Source organism: Canis lupus, chromosome 6 (assembly GCF_048164855.1).
Source record: "Canis lupus baileyi chromosome 6, mCanLup2.hap1, whole genome shotgun sequence".
Taxonomy (NCBI): domain Eukaryota; kingdom Metazoa; phylum Chordata; class Mammalia; order Carnivora; family Canidae; genus Canis; species Canis lupus.
The window spans coordinates 79518390-79539270 of NC_132843.1; the positions used below are offsets into that span (position 1 = coordinate 79518390).

Genomic DNA, 20881 nt, shown 5'->3' on the forward strand with positions numbered 1-20881 from the left:
GCCAGAGGAAGTGGCCCCAGGCAGAGACACCTGCCACATTCCAGAGCTGCCCCTCTGCTGTTCCTTCTCTTAGCCCAAATACTCCAGTCATCTTACTGCCCCCAAAAGGCTTGGGAATCTGAGCGGGTGTGGCGGGTGGGGAAGGAGCTAATTTGGCTGGGCAAGATCACTGTCAAGCCCTTCCCCCTACACAGGGTTTCTGATGCTGGAGTCTGACCATCACTTCAGAGAAAAGAAGTGCGCATCCCCCTTAGGAGGCTCTCACTGGATCCCACTTTCCTCCCCCTCCCCCCCCCAGAGGGCTCATCATTTAACGAGTGTGGGGCAAGCTTTGCTCCAGATGTCCAGGCCGCAGAGCGATGGCATTCCCCTCACGCAGAGCCCAGTGTCGGGAATGGGACAGCAGGCAGGATGTGGCTCGGGTACAGACAGCAGGACAGTATGTGTTTAGAGGTAGGAGAGATCACCTTGGGCAGGGCTGGTCAGAAGAGGCTTCTCCAAAGGGATGAGATCTTGGACTTGACCTTGAAAGATGGGCGAGATCTGAATGTTGTGGCCGAGAAGGGAAGGCAGAGTTGGCAAGGGGCCTGGTATGAGCAAAGTCGTAGGCATGTCCCGTCAGCTGTGCTTCAAGGACAGTAAGACAGCCAACAGACCAGCTTTTGCCGGTTGGGACTGTTCTTTAGGGTCCACCTACCATCTGGTGAAGAGGAGAAGGGAAGGTAGCCCCACCAGGAGCCCAAAATCCAGTTTGGATTTCTGGGATTCAAAGCCATTTTGCCCCTAATAGCCCTAATGACACTCTGTCCTCTTGCAGAGCCTGTCATTTGTGGGTCTCCAAGCACTCTGAAAACATTAATTAATCCTCACTGGGGCCTTTGAGGTTGGTGGCCACCCCCCCTTCACCATCTAGAACACCTAGGAGATGAAGGAAGGGACAAAAGATCACATCGTCACTAGCGGGGGGCCGGACTGAGGTTTGAAACCAGAGGCTCGCCCCGAATTGGCCTCTAATCAGCCTTCCCTGCTCTGTGGCTCTGACCCCGGGGCTCTGGACCTGGAATGCTGAGATCCTGCCAGCCGTCCCCCAGTGGGGAGCTTATCCTCGTGGACCGTGGAGTCGTGATTCCCTGGAGTGGACTGGCGGTGCTCCACGGCCCTCCAGGCCAACTCCTGACTTGTAGGTGTCAACTTAGCCCAAGCAGCAGGGAGTCCTTCCGTCAGCCCAGGGAGGACTCAGCTGAGATTTGCAGAGCTGTCCCTGCAGCAGCCTGCGTGCGCCCTTCCTTGGCCCTGGCTGTGGAGGGGGTAGAGAGAGAGGTGGCGAGCGGATGATGTATTTCCTACCCTCCTCCTTCAAGAGCTCAGACCTGGTCTCCTCCACGGGGCGCGGTGGACCTGGATGCTGTGGGGAGGAGAGGCGAGTGATCAGCATGGCCATCATTGTCCTAACCCCCTGCCTTTGCCCCCAAGGTTCCATGTACGATGGCCTGGCCGACAATTACAACAACTATGGGACCACCAGCCGGAGCAGCTACTACTCCAAGATGCAGGCGGCGAATGGCTCATGGGGATATCCGGTAAGAAGCTGCTTCCATTCCAAAAGACCTGGAATGTTGAGGGGGATGGCTTAGACTTTACGGTCGGGCAAACCTGCACTGGTTCCTGAGAAGAGTGACACCGGGTGGGAAGGGGCTGCTTTGGTCCATGAAGTGAGGCCCAACAGCCCTGACCGGGGCCATAGGCTTGGCCATTATTTCATGGATGGCTGTTAGTGTCATCTCCTGTTCGGGCTGATTGGATATTGCCAAGTGTCTCAAATGAGAGTGTTTTAGAAAAACATAAAGAAAACAGCCTATTTTCCTAAATGTCTGATATGATCATGGATTTGAGAGAAGTTTGAATTCTTGAGTTCCATTTGTGGATTAACTGAGGAGACCTCCCTGTTCCGTGTGTGCTGATGACCATGGAGAATGCTCTAGAAGTCCCCTGGGGCTGGAAGAGCATGTCCCCTGCAGTGATTCTTAGATAAGAGGGTGCATGCTGGACTGGAGTGTTGCTTGAGTTTATAAGTTGGGCAGGGGCACCTGGCTGGCTCAGTCGGTGGAGCATGTGATTATTGATCTCAGGGTCATGAGTTTGAGTCCTACGTTGGGCTTGGAGTGTCTGTGTCTATAAGTTGGACAAACCTGGATCCAAATTCTATCTCTGCTACTCACTGAGCATGTGGCCATGGGCAAGATATTTCTACCTCTGGGCCTAAGTCTCCTCACATCTAAAATGGATATAACAAAGTCTATCTCATGGTGTTTGTTGTCAGGATTAAATGAAATAATGTGCATGGAAAAAAAAACTGATGACAATCAGTCTTAAGGTATTTTTTTTTTATTAACATAGGTAGAGATGATCCTAAATCCTTTAATCCTGACCCTGTCACTGCCTTTCTGTGTGATTTCCAACCACTATGCCCATCCATCCATTACTGAACAAATATTTATTTAGCCCTACCCCTGCGCCAAAGTCTGTGGTAAATGCTCCGGTGCAACCATACAAACCAGTGTAGGGGGTTTCTTCTACTCGAAAATCAGGGATATTGGGCTCAATGACACCCTGTCTCTAAATTCTATGACTTCCATTTATTTTTTTGCCAGTTTCAACATTAGCCTGTGTGGCTCTTAGGAATTCTTTTGTGAGACAATATGCAGCTGGAGTGAAAGGCTGTTTTTCCAGGGGGCCCGGGGCACTGTCTTCTTGGGACTCCAGGTGTCAGTGGCATTTGCTTGGAGTCCTCGTTGTTTACAGATGTCACCTCTGGGTTTTGGGGTTTTGGGGTCCTGGGCAAGGGACAAGGTAGGTGGTTTATGAGTCAGGTCTTATTTTTGCTGTCAGTTTGAGCCTTCCTTCCTAAGCTCTTCTTGGGGCTAATTTGGGAATATTTGCCTTTCTTGCATGTTACAGGGTAGGGACCAAAGGGAAGAATTAACTTCCCTCCTGCAAATCTATTCCCCTCCCATTTTTCTTATTTTTTTTTTTATGGCAACTGATACCCTCAGTGCAACATATAGACAGTTGACTGAGCCCATATGTGGCACAGACGTGGATAAAGTGCTTTGACATCACGCGTGATGACCAGAGAGAATCTGACTTAGAGAAAACGGCTTAGTAACGCAGTATAAAGGCTCCTGTGAGACCCCGGGAAGGCCGATCACTGGACTGGACCAGCAGGCGGAATGAGCAATCCTGCCGCCTGTGTGGATGTTACTCGTCTTTTCATCTATTCTGCTACAGATCAGAGCCGGGAAAGCTTAGTCAGGTCCTTTCAGGCTCTATCACTCCGTGGCTCTGAGACTTCGGATAAACCTCTTACCTTCTCTGGGGATCGGTTTAGCGTCTGGGAAGTGGGAATGAGGATCTGTGTGTGTGGACTTCACCCACAGGTCGATGTTACATTAACAGGGAGTGTTATCAGAGGGGCAGCGCGGGGTCATTGCCCTGGAAACTGGCAGCCAAGAACTGCAAAGCACCTCTTTCAGAGGTCTTTCCTTTAAAAAGAAAAAAAAAATCTCGACCTGGCCCACGTTGGGCATTTCTTCTGGTTCATCAACTCCGTCCTCAGTAATCTCGGCAGCTCCTGATGCTCCCAGGCTCCCCCACCCCTCCCCGCGCCTGTCTTCTGACAGTCCATGAAAATGCCTTCCTTTCACGCGCCCAAGGCCCAACCCTCCTTCCTCCTTCTTCGCTGGCGGGACTTCAGACATGACTCACGTCAGGGTAGCTGCTGAGGCACGTCCTGTCTCCTCTCTGCTCAGGAGCGGCTATGGGAACGGCGAAGAGCGCGGCACACATGAGGTTTTGGCAGAGGGAAGGGGGCGAGGTGGCGAGGAAGTGGAATGATGGATATTGGAGCCAGGCCTGCAGCCAGCCAAGGCCGGGGCAAGCCCGACAGGGCCAGGACTGGGGAGGGGGCGAGAGGGACGGCCGGGAGCAGGCTCAGGGTCGGCGACCTATGCCGCGGGCTCTCCCGGGGCTGGTGGCCCTCTCGTCTCCCCCTTCGGCTGAAGGCAGCACGGGGGCCGGGGTGGCCCGAAGCTGCCGGAGAATGATTCCCGCTGCCTTCACGTTTGTCCCGTCAGCCAGCCCGTGTGGGGCAGGTCGGGCCGGGCAGGGGACAAGTGCCCCGCAGACACCCAGCCGGCGGGGTCCTCTCGCCCTCCGTGCCCTGGCAGGGGAGCCGGAGAGCCAGGGTCAGAGGACGACCCGGGCCGGACTTCCTTGCTGTCCTGGGGTCTGCGCCCCTCTGCCGTCACTCCCAGGATCCTGCGACCCTCTAAAAAAAATTTTTTTAGACCCAACTATCCGTGTCATTTAGGAGCTATATGATGTAGGAAAGCCAGCCTTGTTCCTTTGCTGTCATGACCTGTGTTTGAGCAGGGACAGTATTAGCCGCCCTGACCGCCTCACTCCTTAGATCTGGCTCCAACGAACATCCCAAGAGCCAAGATCTGTCACCGTGAAGTCTGTATGTCATTAAATATGCAGAGAATCTGCAGGCAATTCCAAAAGGAAAGTTCTAAAAATCCTTAAAAAGCCGTGATGCTACCTTACGATTTTGCCTTGTGCTCTGTGTCGGCAGCAGCCTTCTAGTTTGAATATGCCTCTAACTGTGCCACTTCTAGGCCGCCGCCGCCCATGTCGCAAATTAGGGAAACTGAACAGAGAGTCTCATCATCAAATAAAACCTCAAACAGAGTTAGCCTGACACACAAGAGGCATCGGGGGGCTTAAGGGAAAGAAAAGATGGATCCCAAGACCAGTCATTGGCCCAGTCAGCTCCCTGCTGGCCGTGCCAACCTCCTCCTCCTCCAGGGTGGTGCAGATCTCAGGGAGGAGCCAGGGTGGGGGGGCAACGGGTGGGGGCAGTTTCCAGCGCCCCTGCTCAGTTTCTCGGGTTGAGCTTCTGCCGTTCCCTTCCGGTTCTCAGAAGCACACTAGTGAGACGCTCGGGCCCCAGTGGGGTTGACACCGCACAGCTGAGGACGGGCAGGTTCCCAGAGGGTAGATCACTCCGCAGGGTCACAGGGCTGCTCACGAGGACAGCACCCAGAGCCCCGCCACCCAACTCCCAGTCTAGTGGAGTTCTGCTCTCGGTACTCCAGACTTTCGACGGCCCTGGTATGTGGGGTTTTTGCATTGTCTTCTATTTTTGCACCTTAATATTTTAATACCACAACCGTGTTTTGGGGACCCGCATGAGATCTGCGAGTTTGCATCTCTTCATCTCCTCCCTCCTCCTGTCCCCCAACCAAGCCTACTCTTCCCTTGAGGAGCCAGCCTCGTTCAAACGAAGCGGGAAAGCAGCCATTTTTTTCCTTCTTAAACTCAAGCCGGATTCACTGGGCTATAAGGGTTAATGGGGGTCGGGGCAGAGAGGCCAGATAAAATGCAATCAATGTTTGGGACACATTTACACTAAAAAGTCATTTGTCATTTACCCAAAATTCCAGTCTTGTATTTTTATTTGCCAAACGTGGCAAGCCTAGGTCAGGGCATCTCCCCACAGCACTCTCTGTAATCAAATACAGGACCCCTTGAAGTGCTCCCCTCCCGGGCTGGGGACCCAAACAGGGTTACTCCAGGCCATCCCCACTTCTGGTGAAAAAGTGGAAGGTGTTTGAGTCCCGTTAGGGGACCTTGTAATGGGTCCCTTGAACACCTGCCTCTGGGTCAGCTGAGACCAACTGGGGCGACGAGAGAGCTCGAAGCACTGGAAGGCACAGCCCTTCTGTTCCAAAGCTGGAGACGGGTTCCTACCACAGGGGTTCGTCCAAGACGAAGCTGAGGCAGGTGGACAATTTTGATTTCCAGGGAATGGCTTTATCTCCTTTTCTGTCATCTCCAGCTCCGATAGATGTTCCTGCTTACAAATCCAGAGGCACACCTTGAACACTCAGGTCTTCCAGGAGTCACATCAAGTGATGCTCTCGGGTGACGGACTGACCTGGACCGTCCGGTCCACCTGGGCATCGTCAGCCGGGAGGTCTGGGCTGGGGGACACCTGGGGCCGTCATATTGAATCACTCAACTGTGCTCACTGAAATCCAGCCCCGTGCTCCCGAGGGTGGGAGTCTCCAGCAGCATAACCAGGGAAAATCCTGCCTTTGTCCTGCTTGTTGACCCCATTTGTCTACTGTAATCCAGGATTCACTGGCAAATCTTTCTCCCAAACCCTGCTTAGCTGAACTTGCCTAACACACACGTCAATATTTGATGACACACCCATGACAGAGTTTTGTGGACAACGTGCTAGGGACCCTCATCCTGAGAAGAACTGATCCTGCCCAGCCCAAACCTGAAGCCACCGGGTGGCCCCCTTTTACAGATGAGAGCGCTGGGGTTGGGTTGCATGAAGCTTCCATAGGGGACGGGAAGCCCAAGCACAGTGTTCTCCAGTTAGCCATGTGGCCGGAGTGTCCCCAAAGGCCAGGCCCTGGACCTGGTACTTCAGAGGAGCTGCCAGAAAGAGACATGATGGGATCCTTGCCCTTGACACAGAGAGACCATCTTTGCCAACCCAGAGTTAACACCGTCTGTTCCCCAAAACACCCCGGTGTGGAGGAGACACTGGATCCAGATCCTGGCTTTGCCCCTTCACCAGCTGTATGACCCAGGCATGTTCTTAACCCGACTGAGCCTCAGCTTGCCCATCTCTGAAATGGGTGAGAATTCCGATTCCTATTCTGAAAGGCAGTAAGGGTTGTGGATCCGGCGTGGCGGATCCGCAGGGGGAGGCTGGATTCTAATCTCAGCTGCGACAGGCTGCGGGATCTGGGGTGGTCTTCCCCTCTCCAGACCTTGGCTTTCCCATCCATGGGGCAAGGCATTTGGGTCAGATCCTAGACAAGGACCGGCTGGCTCGGACCTCTCGGGGTCTCTGTGGGACGTGGGAGCCGAGGGCGAGAGGCTACAGGGCGCCAGCCACAGCCTGCACGGTGGTCTCCCTGGGGGCAGGGGAGGGGCACATCCTCCGGCTGAGACCCCACTTCTCCCGCTGGGACCCCGCTTCCGGCCTATGGTGGGTGATGGCTTCTGCACGTCCTCCCTGCTTTCATCTGAACATTTCCAAGCACGAGCAGAACAGCAGTTTCATTCACCTCCCGGGCTGAGGGCGTGAGTCACTGGCTGGCAGTAGGGACCCGGAGTTGGCACACGCGTCGGAGCAGGAGCCCTGGCTGCCGGGACAGGGAGCCTGGACCGCTCCACCTTGCCTGTCCTGGACTTTTCGAGAACAGAGGCCCAGCGGGCCCTGCCTGAGGAACCCCGCTGGCGCGGAGGGCAGGGCCATTCGGAGCTGAGGAATGGGAGCAGGGAGGAGGCGAAGCCAGAGGTTTTGAGTCAGGGGAGCGGCCAGCTGGAGCGTCGCTGTGCCTGTTTCCTGTCCGTAAAGCTAAAGTGAATGAGTCCTGCCGCCTTTCCATCCTGCTGCAAGGGTCTGCGGGGCCCCAGGGTACCCCCCGCAAAAGGAGTCAGTGAGCCTGCTGGCTGAGGGACAGGAGGTGCCCGCGAGGCGAGGGGGCTTGGCCCGCGGCGTGATTTCACGGACGCCGGGCCAGACCTCGGACACCCCCTGGAAGAAGCCCGTGGCCGACACCTGCGTCCGGTGTCCCTCAGGGATGGGCCCCTAGCGGGGCGTCCTTTGGCGTTTGATCCTGTCCTCAGGGAGGCCCCTCCTCCTGCTGAGGTCGGGAGCCAGGGAGGCCTCTGTGGAGGCCGGGACGGGCCTCTGCACCACTGGCCCTGATTGTCGCCGGGACCCCGCGCTGGCCCTCAGCTGCCCGGCCACAGACCAGACGGTGGCTCAGCCCGCCTCCGGCTCTGATGGCCCAGATGCTGTGTCTTTCCTCAGGGGATGCCTCCCAGGCCCACAGCTTGGCCTTGCAGAGGGCTGGGGACGTGCTTCCGGCAAGTGCGTGCCCCGGGCACCCGAGGGTGGGCTCCAGGGGAGCAAACGAGGCCCGGCCCCTGGAAGAGCTGCGCTTGGAGTGGGGCGTGAAAGGAGATGGGGTGCCCTCGCAGAGGATCTGGGCAGAGCAGGACCCCCCAGGCTGGGGCTCAGTCCGGCAATAGCACCTGGGCCCTCTTTCCTGACCGATCGCCCCCAAGGAGTGCCAGCTCCAGAGCTCTCGCAAGCCTCCCTGGCCTCCGCCTCCGATTCCTGGAGGCCAGGACCCGGGATGCCGTCAGAGCTGAGCCAGCCTGCTGCTCACCGCTCCCTTCGGGTCCTGAGGAGCGCCAGACCCCGGAGGAGGCAGGGAGGACGGCCACGGGGGCAGGAGGCCGGGCAATCTGGCTGGGATGCTCGGGGCGGGGGGGGGGGGGGGGGGACTTGGTCACTGTCCCCCCTTCCTCCTCAAGCCCGCATTCACAGTAGAGCCCCCGAGACTTCAGAGGGAAGATTTGAAGAGTTGGGGATAATTGTAAACTTCTTTATTTTACACCAGAAAAAAAAAATTAGTGGAGTTTTGTCCGGGGCCTGGTGTTTGTTTGGTTGCTTGGTCGGTTGGTTTGGTATTTTCTTGGTCCGGACAGGAACCACTGTACTCAACCAACAAGTCTTGAAAGTCCTAACGCTGTAGTTAAAAACAACCGAAGGAGGGAACAGCCGCCGTAGAGGGGATATAATTAAAAGCGACCGTGCGTAGCACAAGCTGACCTAGACCCTGGCCTCCGTTCCCTCATCTGTGGCGGGGCGGGGGTCCTGCCTCAGCTCCGGCCCCAGTCCCCGGAAGGAGCAGGCGCTTTGGGCAGGGCCCCCCCAGGTTCTGGGGTGAGCATGCGGGTGGCAGCTTGCCAGGCCGCCAGCGCCCCGGCGCCCTCGTCTGCGGCCGGGCCTCCCGGGGGAAGCGCCCGATCTCGAGCATCCCCGTCATTTAGTAATTGGGCCGGTGCAGCATTCTGAATCTACACAAAGGCTCACGGGTTATTCCCCCGCCCGATCCTCCGTCTCTGTGAGATCGGCGGGAACCATCGCTCGTCTTCTGATTTTCCGTGCAGGGAAGTCAGGCCGCAGGCAAATGCAGGGACTTGCCCGGTGCCTCTGCTAGACTTGGCAAAACCCAGTCCAGAGCCCAGTGGGCCGGGGTGAGTCAGGATCTCCTGTCCTGCCCCGCCAGCTGCACATGCTCCAAAGCCAGGAAGCAGGGGGACGGGAAGGAGGTCCGCGAAAACAAAGCCCTGGGTAAATCTCCTGATGCCTCTTTTCTGGTGTCAGAGTTTTCCTCTTGTCACAGAGCTCAGCGAGACCAATGGGGCGGCATTTCCCAAGTGGGTGGAAGAGCCATCCCCACCCTCCGCTGGGGTGAGGCTCAGCATTCTCCCCCAGGGCCCTGGCAAGTCTCTACGGAGGCCGTCCTGCCCCGGGAGAGCAAGCTCAGCTGAAAAACAAAATCAAATGGGGTGGGGGGTGGGGGCGAGGGGTAGAGATGAGCTGGGCGGGAAGAGAAGCAGCTCTGGGGCCCTAGACCCCCACCCACCCCGTCCTACTCTCCTGCAGGGCGCACAGCGCACAGCCCCAAGGGGATGAAGGTGGGGTTTGTTCAGAAGCACCCAGCTAGGTTGGGAAGCAGGCGTTTGTGACTCCAGCGGGGGCTGAATCATAGAGCGCCCAAGTCCGAAGAAGCTTCTAGGGCACTCTATAGCTGGAGAAACAGGATCAGAAAGGTGAGATGAGTGCCCAAGGCCGCACAGCCGGACGAGGAAAAACCCAGACTGGAACCCCCGGTCTCCCCGACTCCTTGCCCGGAGCACCTCGTCACACTGTTACATCCGGGGACCCTCGCCACTGTGGGCGACTGTTCCCCAAGCCTACGTGCGTCACTGGCAGTCTGCTGTCACGATTTTTATGGAATCAGTGACCAGCTGTGATTTATTTCTGATGTACTTCATTTTAAATTTCAAAGGAAATTTTGAAAGGAAAATGTATATCACTAACTCAGAAGTGAGAAAAAATAAACAAACAAACAGAAAAACAGGATGCTTTGCCCTGGATGAAAGCTAACTATAACTTATAACCAATACTAATGAATAGAAACAAACAAATCATTTAGTTCCCGGTAGATAAAGCTTTTTTTTTTTTTTCCTTTTTTTTTTTTTCCTTCCCCCCACCCTTTTTTTTTTCTTTCTGCTCTGTAAGGGAGGCTGGCAAGTACTAAAAAACCTTACTGCCGCCAACCTAGACTTTCTCCTTATGGTAATCAAATGGAAGAAGGAAGAGCTTTCTGTGTGCTTCAATGTTGGCTGTTGAGGTGCGTTAAATGCTCTGATGTCACCTCTCAATCACCTGCGATGCGTGTCCCACTCTTGGGGAGATTCTGGGTCGCAAAGTCATCACGCAGGATAATTGTCCTAAAGCTGGTCCAGCAGGTCAGGTGAAGCTGAGAACCAAGGAGAAAATCGCCAGAGTGAAGCCCCCTCCCCGAGGTGACCAGCCATACACCCGACGGAATAGTTTTGTTTCTTTAACGGAGCCTTTAAAGATGATATATATTTTTTAACCCTCTGACTCCCTTCACCCATTTCTCCAGCCGCCCCCCACCCCCATTTCTGGCAGCCACCAGTCTGTGCTCTGCGTCTATAAGCATGGGTTTTGTGTATTTGTTCTTGGGGTTTGGGGTTCAGGGAGGATGGGTTTTAGATTCTACATGTAAGAGAGACCATGTGATCATTGTCTTTCTCTGTCTGACTCATTTCACTTAGTGTAAAGCACTCAAGGTCTGTCCATAGTGTCACGAATGACAAGGCTTCGTCGTTTTTATGGCTTAGTAATATTCCATTGTATGTGCCTATACACCACGATTTCTTTATCCATTCATCTGCCGGTGGACACTTCGATCACGCCCATGTCTTGGCCACGTAAACAGTGCTTCAGCGAACGTGGGAATGCACGTATCTTTTCAAGTTAGTGTTTTCCTTTTCTTCGGATAAATGGATCACACAGTAGTTTTATTTTTAATTATTCAAGGGAACTCCATCCTGTCTTCCGCAGAGGCTGCACCAGTTTGCATCCCCACCAACAGGGCACAAGGGTCTCCTCTCTGCTTCCTCGCCAGCATTTGTTATTTCTCCTCTTTCTAGCCATTCTAACGGGTGTGAGGTCATATCTTGTTGTGGTTTTGATTTGTATTTCCCTGATAGCTAATGCTGTTGAGCAACTTCTCATGTACCTGTTGGCCATTTGCATATATCTTCTTTGGAAAAACGTCTATTCAGATCTGTCCATTTTTAAATCAGATTTTTGTTTGTTTTTTTTTTTTCTATTGAGTTGTAGGAGTTCTTTATGTATTTTGGGTATTAGCCACTTATCAGATAATAGGATTTACAAATATTTTCTCCCATTCAGTAGGTTGCCTTTTCGTTTTGGTGATGATTTCCTTTGCTCTGCAGAAGGGCTCAATAAGCTGGAGTCCCACTTATTTATTTTTGCTTTTGTTTTTTGTTTTTGTTTTTGTTTTTGCTTTGGTGTCAGATTCAAAAATCCATCACCAAGAGTTATGTCAAGGAGCTTACTATGTTTTTTTCTAGCAGTTTTATGGTTTCAGGTAAAGGTGATGTTTCTTTTTTTTAGTATTTTATGTATTTATTTCAGAGAGAGAGCATACACACACGTGGGGAGGAGCAGAGGGAGAGGGAGAGAAGCCCAAGCAGATTCTGAGCTGTGGGCAGAGCCTGGCACGGGGCTCAACCCCTGGACCCTGGGATTATGATCCAAACTAAAATCAAGAGTTGGCTGCTTAACCGACTGAGCCACCCAGGTGCCCCTAGATGAGGTCTCTGACTGAGTGTCTGTTGATGGCCTGCTGAGTGCTGAACTCTGTGGGAGGGCTCCCGGGGGCCAGCCTGGAGAGGGTCCACAGGAGATTCTAGGCCTCTTCCACATCTGTCTGGAGCCCTCATCCACTCTTGGAGGCCCCATGGTGCTGGGAGCAGAGTGGGGGTGCTGCGGGAGGAAGCCTGAGGAAAGTAGGGGAGCTCAGGGCCAGCCAGTGGCCCAGCCCCCTCTTCTCCATCCTCCTGACTGTCCCCGAGGCTTGGAGCAGGGTGGCCCAACTCCCTGAGCATGAAGAAGCTCAGCAAGACTTGGCTAATTCCAGAAACTCCAGGCCCAGCCTCAGGCACCAGTCTTGACATGACTCCCTGCTTTCCCAGCCCAATCTAGGTGTGCTCCATGGTGCATTTGGAATAAGGCGTGGTTGAAAGGGTACAGTCACTTTTCTGCACCTTCACTCTCACGGTCCTGGCCCAGACAGACCAGTTGTCATAACCACAATGTCTCCTTGCCCACCGGTGTCCCTTGGAGCAAAAGGTCTTCTAGCCCAGGTCTTTGGGCAGTGGTGTTGCATCACACAGCCGAGGAGCTACCGTCTTCCTAAATGTCTCTAAGGATCTCCCAAAATAGGCCAAAAATGGGGGTGGGGGGCAGATTCCTCCTATGTCTTTAGCCCCTGGGGAAGGGGCTTCCTAGGAGTCAGGGCCAGCAACTAGCCAGATGCAGGCGGAGCCCCTGCAGGTGCCCCCTAGCTGCAGGTGCTCTTCGCCATTTAGGCTCCGTTCAAGTCACCAGACCTCCGTGGCCCAGCGGCTGGAGGACAGACACCAGGAGGGAAGTTGGAGACCTGAGTTCTGGTTCACCGTCTGCCTCATCTTAGCCATGTGGCCTTAGCCAGCCATGTGGCCTTGAGCTCTATGAACTTAATAAATGCTCCCAGAGAGCATGCGGTTGCTGCCGTCTGCCCTGACGCTTCACTGGAGGCAGGAGACGATGGGCATGCTGTCAACAGGAGTCTCCAACAAGATGACGACTGGGGAGCTGTTGGCACACTGTAAAGCGCCACGCCGGCTGAGATGTTCTTACAGTCTGCTCAAGGAACTTCAGGGAAGTGCTCCATGTAGGCAGGTGTGCATATGGGAGTGTGTGGCCACAGGCACACGGGCTCCTCTTCCAGAGTGGAGATCCAGCACCCAAGCCCTGGAGGATCCTCCTTTCATGTGAAATTCTCTGCTTCCTCATCAGCGGGAGTACTTTCCTTCCATGGTCGGTGTCTCCAAGGAGCTCTGTTCTGGGCCACGTAAGCATCTGCCCCTGAGGATGTCCCCACTTCACAGCCCAAAGGCCCTCTTCTTCTTATGTCTGGAAGCACCTCCTGGGCCAGTATGTGGGAGGTGGTCAAAGGGGCCACTGAGCTGCCCTCGGACTTCCAGCATGGGGTGCGGGGTGCTGAACTTAGCGGGATCGTCCTGACCCTCGACTATGCTCTTCCAGGAACTGGTGTATCCTCTGAGATTCTGGGATTATTTCATGTTGAAACCTTATAAGGCTCCTTCCCAGGATGAACAGTTTCAGGGACAGTGGGGTCAGCCTCTGGGTTCAAAAGCTGTGACCACAGAACAGGGGGCTCAGAGGGCAGGATAGTCATGCCTCTGACTTGTCTGACATGAAAGAGAGATGGCCAAGGTCTGAGGGGTGTCCTTTGCCACGGGGTCTGTCCTCACAAGAGGTTAACACCTGCCGGGGATTTCCTTTCCAAAATGTAACAGAGATGTGTACACATGAAACTTTAGGTCCTTGCTCCCCAAACCTGTCCTAAGAAGCTAAGAAAACCCACTTGTCAGATGTGAAGGGGGAGGAGATTCCAGAGAAGATTTTCAGAAAATCCACGTTTTCCTGCAGGTTAGCAGTGAGGCAGAGAGCAGGGCGTGGAGACGGAGCTGGCTTCCCAAGGGCCACAGTGGTTTGTTCCCACGGCAGATGTCATGGAGCGCCCGCCCGTGGCAGGGTGCTGGGGTACACAAGACATTTTGCACCCTGGTGCCCGATAACGCCGGGAGCCGCGGGGGCCTGACCCTCCCACCAGCCTGGGACTCAGACTTGGAGCCTCAAGCCCAACAGGGCAAGATGCCTCCTTCACCGGAGCTGTGAGCTCCCTGGAGGATGTAGCACCATCTTGAAAGACCCACAAGCTACAGCCTGGGGTTTTTATGGTCTTTTCTAATTGGGCTGCAGTTGTCCAGATGCTTTGGAACCAGAAACTGGATCTGAATTACCCACATTTCTTACTATTGCCCTGATTGATGCAGGCCCCCAGTTTCCACCTCTCAGAGGCGACGAGGGACGCTAACCGTTATTAACCAGATCTCTGAGGGACTCTGCACTCCCAGGATGGGCATCAAAACTTTCATGGGTTTGAGTTGGGGTTTTTTTACATTTTAAAAATTCAGGTGATAGAAGATGCCCAACACCTGACATCAGGTTGTGCCTGTTGTGCCTCACCTGACCGAGTAGACCGATCTACCAGCCTCTGTCCTTCGGTTTGCAAACTGGGATTCCCTCCTGAGTAGGTGCTGCTGGCCTCAGGGTGCTGGGATGGAATCATGGGGCCGTGCCTCCCTGGCCTTAGGATGCCCCAGCAGACCCACCACCACCACAGCCACCTCCAAACAGAACGGGCTAGCTCTTTGCCTGGATGTCAGGGCTTTGGCTTGCGGGGGGAGGGGGGGGGCCTCTGCTCTCCACACTCCACACGAAGCTACGTGCCAGAGAAAGGAAAGGAGGACCAGCCCGGGGTGGGACCCCCTGCTCCCCGCCAGAGAGGGAGTGGGGCCCAGGAGGAGACCAGGATCGGCACTCCTGCTGCTGAAGTCCCACCTTGAGTGACTCAGGCCCAGAGGCTCTCGTCTCTCCCTCCCTCCCTCCCTCCCTCCCTCCCTCTCTCTCTCTCTCTCTCTCTCTCTCTGACTCAAACTGCTCAGTAAGCAGCTCCTCTCACCCAGAGAACTCCCCGCGCCCTGGGGCCCTGATTGCCCCCTGCTGAGCGAGGCCATGCTCCCCAGACCCCCCAAAAAAGTGGAGCAGAGCTGCCGCACTGCACCGTGAGGCCCCCTCTGCCCCCGGGGACGAGCCAGCGGCGCCTGTGCCTGGTCCTGGCTAAAATCCCAGGAAGGCGAAAGAGAGCCCCTGCATGCCGGGCACAGAGGGGGAGCAGGAGGCAAAGGGGGTCCGTCCTCGAGGCGTTTTCCATACAGGTGCTTTGTCGTGGCTTCGCCGGGCCCCGCGCGTGTGCTCTGGCTCTCACGAGGAGGGCGTGGGGATTCCACTGCTGAAGGTGGCCCTGCCGGCACCCGCTGGGTGTGTGACTCGCTGGGGAAGAGCAGGGTGTGTCCTGCTGGGAGCCGGTTTGGCCAGCCCCACCTTGCTGGCAGAAGCGTGCTTTCAAAATGGGCTAATAGCTGGGGACACAGACACTCTTTTCATCTCGGTCTGCCCAGCACATGCTTGCCTCCCTCTGTCTGGTCAGCTGCGGCTGGAGGAGAACTCTCCAGACTCCGCCAACCAGCTCGGGAGGCCCAGGTCAAGAGGTTAGGGGAGGAATCCTGGTCCCCCATGGCCGGAAGCCACACGTGGGGCCACCCCCACAAGCGGGCTTGCCTCCTCCGGAACCCCTCCGCCTTCCTGGCGGCTCATTTCGTTGCCAAGGATCCCCTGTGCCCACGGAGGCCCGAATTCCCGTCCCTGGCACACATTCCCATGGCAAGTCAAGGCACTCCTTTGGGCGCTTGCGATGAGGCCAGCCCTGTTCTAGGCACGGCGAAGGGCGTCTTTACCCCGGAGGACTTGGGGAAAATGACCATCGCCAACCAAAGAACGCATGAGGTCACAGCCAGTGGGGGTGTGCAGATGGGTCAGTCTGGCTCTGGGCACAATGGGGATCCAGAGAAGGGGCCTTGGCTGGGTCAGAGCAGGCTTTGTGCAGGTGACTGGAGAAGAAGCCTTGGAGAAACAGGATTTGGGAGGAGGGGCAAGGGAAGCGATGCAGGATGGAGGAGAGGCTGGCAGACGCAGGCCACGGCCTGTGTCATCAGACGGCATCAAGCCATATGTTGGGGGGGGGCAGGGGTGACCGGATAGACAAGGGCCCAGGCTGGTGAGTTTGTCTTGCAAGAGGCAGCGGGCTTGTCAAGCAAGGAAAGCTGTCTGAGGAAGGTCAAGTGGATGGCACCACCAGGAAGGCCCCCGGGTCCCAGAGGCCAGTCGGGGGCTGGCGGGAGTCCCTGAAACTGTTGAGCAGCAATCTGAGGCCTGCTGGGGCCGCGGCCTGGGCGGTGGGAGGGGGAAGGAGGAGTCAGAAGGGATTCTCAGTTGGAAGGACAGAAGGATGCCATCTCTTCCTGAATGGCTGGACACTGTCGCGTCCTAGGACCTTGGGCCAACTGGAGCTCCTCCAGGTCGGGGGCCTCTTCGGACTGTCTCAGGGAGAAACTGACTCTAGTCAGTTCTTTGAGGCCCTGGGCCTTGTCCGTGTTAGTCTGGTCACCCTCCCAGACTCAGTTTCCTTGCCTGCAAAGTGAGAGGGTTGGCCTCTGAGCCTTCCTGACGTGAGGAGGAGCCGGAAGAGGGGGCAGGACTCAGCAGGACATAAATGACAGGTTTTCCAAGAACGAAGGGGAGAAGGGGAGAAAGGGAGTGCCAAGACCTAAGTCATCAGCAGAAGTGGGGGCAGAGCAGGGCCTGGGCGGGAGGGGCTTCTTGCAAAGGACAGCTCTGTCCAGGGCATCTGGAAGTGCCATCCAAGTGCCGACCTCCCGAGACCCCGTGCGCTTTCTCCCAGGTGGAGAAACATGTCTCTCTGGACACACCCTGGGCTTCCCCTAGTGTCGGGCCCAGCCTGGTCTCTGGTTGAGGGTCAGCTCTGCCCACCCCACCACCCGGGAAGTTGAGCTTCCAGCCTCTGGAATGTTCTGATGCATGGGCCATCCATCGAGGCTGGAGTTTCCCAAGGAAGCCTGAGATAACCAGACGGGGTGGGGGGGGGGGCGGGGGGTGTGTGTGTCTCACTGTCCTTTGTATTCAAAGCAGAGGACGCTGCCAGCAGATCACTATCTGAGTGTGGGGGTGGGCCTGGGAGCCCCGGCCTGGGCAATGGAGCGCTCGCTCCTCGCTGCTGGGGGCACATGTGCACGCTGCTCGGATTCCGGCCCAGCTGCGGCGGCTTGCTCAGGACCTGGGGGGCGGGGGGGGCGGGCATCTCGCGGGGCGCGATGACGGCGAGGCCGACCGGCGTCCAGGGCCTGGGGGCCAGAGGCAGCTAACCCTCCCGCAGTGCTGGGGGCAACCTGCCCGGTGAAGAAATGTCCTGCCCCACATGCAGCCGGCACCCACGTCAGGAACACCGCGTCGCTCTGTCATAAAGCCGAGCCCGCTAATCACGCTCCCCGGAACCCTTCTGAGCCCCGTTCTGCAGCGGGGTGAGCCCAGAGGAGGGCGGCCCCTCTCCCGCACTAGCCTGCATGGGCTCATCCATGTGCCACCCTGCTCCCCCTTTCCTATGGCTCGGGTCATATAAAGCCCTTGGCCAGGTCCTAGAGGCCACCGTCTGTCTCCAGCCTGAGCACCGGAGGGCCACAGATGTCCCTACTGAACAAACATTTACATCATGCGCTGTCCCAAGCACTTTACAAACATCCATTCACTGCATTCTTCCCACACTGGGTACAATTATAATCCCGGTTTTATAGATTCAAAAACAAAACAAAACTAAGGCGTGCTGTGTTTAATTAAGGTAGCCAAGGCCACCCATCGGGTCGTCGACTCTGCCAGGGCTCAGCCCAGGCGGAGCGGCTCCAGAATCCCTGGTGTTGACCATCGGGTCTCCCTCTGCCCAGGGGGCTGGAGCAATGTAGCTGGGGTCCCAGGATTCCAGCCTGATAGAAACCTGGAAAGGTCACGGGCCATTGGTCTGAGCCTGGGAGGGAGACCGGACCCCCTGCCATATGGGGACGGGAAAGGGTCGGGCAAGGAGGAAGCCTGGCTCCCACCCGTCCAAGGACAGCACAGGGTCATGACGGCGGGAGGCACCCACGGCTGTCCTCAGCCCCCAGCCACCGTAACCCCAGGGCCTGGGTGACGCCGCTGGGGTGTGGCTGGCGGGGGTCAGGAAATGCAGTCCCACCGGGTCAGCCTGCCTCCTCCGCCACAGCTGCTCCCCACCGCGCACAGCGCCCTTCCCCGGGGCTGCCCACCCTCGCCGAGACTTGGCAGGGCCGCCCGCTGCTCCTTTTCCCAGCACAGGAGAGCAGAGCCCAAAGCCTCTGTCAGGCTTAATCAGCATGATCACATTTTCACTGGGTTTGGTCCAGGATGAGCCTTTGGGCTCCTCATCAGGTGTCTGAGATGACGTCCAGGAGCGTCATTTACTGAGAACAAGAGAGTTCCTTGTTGCATTTCCATGTGCGGCTTAGCCGGCCCCATGGGAGTGCTCAGCTTGCTCTCGCAAGTGCCATCATCACCTTTCCCACCCAGGGAGGATGGAGTGCAGAGGGGTGTGGCCACTGGCCTAAAGCAGGGGAGGCCTAATTGCATATTTTGTGCGAGGTGCACATTCCATGTCAAAAATGCTCAGAAAATTGCCCCCACTCCTCTTCGCTCTGCCTGTTATTGTCCACTTAGGCCTCCCCGGCACCTGCACACCTGTTCCCTTTGCGGTAGGTTGGTTTGACCCAGTTTGGGGAAGAAAACTGCCCGCCTGAATGCCCAGCCAAGCATGTGGGTGGACGAGGTGGGAGTGTCATTGCCGAGGTTAACAGTGTGTGGCTGCTGACTTTGGGTGCCACTTGTGACTGGGACCTTGACCCACGGGGGATTTCCCCCACAGAGATGAAAGGCAACTGGCCAAGACAAGGCCCCTTCCCAGGCTTTTGTGGCTACAGCTGGTGTGAAGGACAGTGAGCCAGTTTCCCAACCACGTCCCCTACACGCGTGCACACACGCACTCACACTCATGGGGTGGGGCAGGCAGGCTCTGGGCTGCTAGACTTGGCCTTGGCTCATCCCAGCAAAGGTGAGATCCAAGTCAGCACCTGTGTGGAGACACTTTATCTCCGCAGACTCGGTGTTGCCCTCTAGTCTGAGGACAAGTCGGAGCACGCAGACCCACCACCAGCCTGTGAGCTCCTGGGAAAGTCCCCCTTCCACAGATCTGTTCCGAGCCCGTCCTCACCCAGTCTCCAGCTTTGCAGGCTCTTCCCCGGGGGGGGGGGGGGGGGGGGGGGCGGGGGGGCTGCCTCCCCAGGTGAGCTCACACAGAGCCCTGGGGGTCGCCCCATGTTTTCCTGCCAGATGGAGCCTCTGCCCAACCTCTCCCTCCTGCCAGCCTGACAACAAAGCCAGAAGACCCCCGCCCCTTATACCCCACCCTAAGCCCCTGGGCCAGAGCCCTTGTAAAAGAGAGCCCAAGAGCAGAAGCGTTTGCTCCCTTTGGCCTGTGAGGGGTTCCCCTGGAGGGCCTGTTACCATTTGCTTCTTGCCCTGGCAGAGGAGAGGCAACAGTTCAGCAAAAAAAAAAAAATAATAATAATAATAATAATAATAATAATAATAATAATAATAACAGTGCAAAACAGTTCTGGCCAAAAAAGGAGGAATTTCCCCACGCTGCGTACTGATGACCCAGGAAGGCTGGCTGTGTTGGAGGCTGCCGGTATCTGGGGATGGCACAGGGGGCTGAGCGGGGACGTGGGGACCTGAGCACATGCCCATTCCTCTCTGAGTTGGAAGTCCCCTGTCTTCTCTGGGCCTCTGACTCCCAGGTAGGGCTGGATGAGTGGCTTCCCCCCACAGTAAGAAACACATCGCAGCCCAGCATCCCTGTGCTGTTTCACAGCACCACATGTGTCTCTGCTCCCTGCATCGAACTCTGAGAGCTTACGTGCCAGCGTATGCTATTCTGTTCCTTTTAAAAATTTTTATTTTATTTTATTTTTAAAGATTTTATTTATTTATTCATGGCAGACACTGAGAAAGAGGCAGAGACACAGGCAGAGGGAGAAGCAGGCTCCCTGCCGGGAGCACGATGTGGGACTCGATCCCGGGACCCCAGGGTCACACCCCGGGCCGAAGGCAGGCACTAAACCCCTGAGCCACCCAGGCGTCCCTGTCCCATTTTTTTTAAATTTTTTAAAAATTTTTTTCTGTTTTTTTTTTAAATGAGAGTCACAATCGGCTAAATCGATGTCAGTTTGAAAAATAATGATGTATGAGATGACGGCCAAGGTGCCTTCCACCACAAACATCCCGGGATCCCACGATCATCGTGACACAGGCCAGGGCAGGACCGCGTCCCGTGGCCCGCTGGATCCAGGATCCCCGGTCAGGAACCTGGACTGAGCCTTTCTCCCTTTCTCTGAGCAGATCTACAACGGGACCCTCAAGCGGGAGAATGACAACAGGCGCTTCAGCTCCTACAGCCAGATGGAGAACTGGGGCCGGCACTACCCACGGGGCACCTGTACCACCACTGGCGCCGGCAGCGACATCTGCTTCATGCAGAAGATCAAGGCGAGCCGCAGCGAGCCGGACCTCTACTGTGACCCTCGCGGCACCCTGCGCAAGGGCACGCTGGGCAACCGGGGCCAGAAGACCACCCAGAACCGCTACAGCTTCTACAGCACCTGCAGCGGCCAGAAGGCGGTCAAGAAGTGTCCCGTGCGCCCGTCCTCCTGCACCTCCAAGCCGGACCCCGTGTACGTCCCACCCATCTCCTGCAACAAGGACCTGTCCTTTGGCCACTCGAGGGCCAGCTCCAAGTAAGTGCCACCAGGCTGCGTGGGGGGCGGCGGGCGGGCTGGGGGCCAGGCTGGGGGCCAGGCTGCACTCTGCGAGGCAGCTACTCACAATAGGAAGGACCACCTCGGTCCCCAGGACGTTCACCGTCCCCGCCAGGGGGTGTTCCTGGCCTTGGGACACTCTCCGTGAAGCGGGGAGACCGAACCCCGACAGCAACACGAATGCAGGAACCTGGAGGTTCTACAGGGTCTCAGGCTGTGAACAGAGCGG

The 20881-nt window shown here is 56.4% G+C and overlaps 1 protein-coding gene across 1 annotated transcript in view; it reads left to right on the forward strand.

Annotated features, from left to right (window-relative positions):
- Positions 1-20881, forward strand: part of PKP1 (plakophilin 1) — a 45781-nt gene that overhangs the window by 7601 nt on the left and 17299 nt on the right. The window contains exons 2-3 of the mRNA XM_072831372.1: positions 1474-1580; positions 20237-20631. Coding sequence (XP_072687473.1) covers positions 1474-1580; positions 20237-20631 — 502 coding nt within the window. The remainder of the gene's footprint in view (positions 1-1473; positions 1581-20236; positions 20632-20881) is intronic.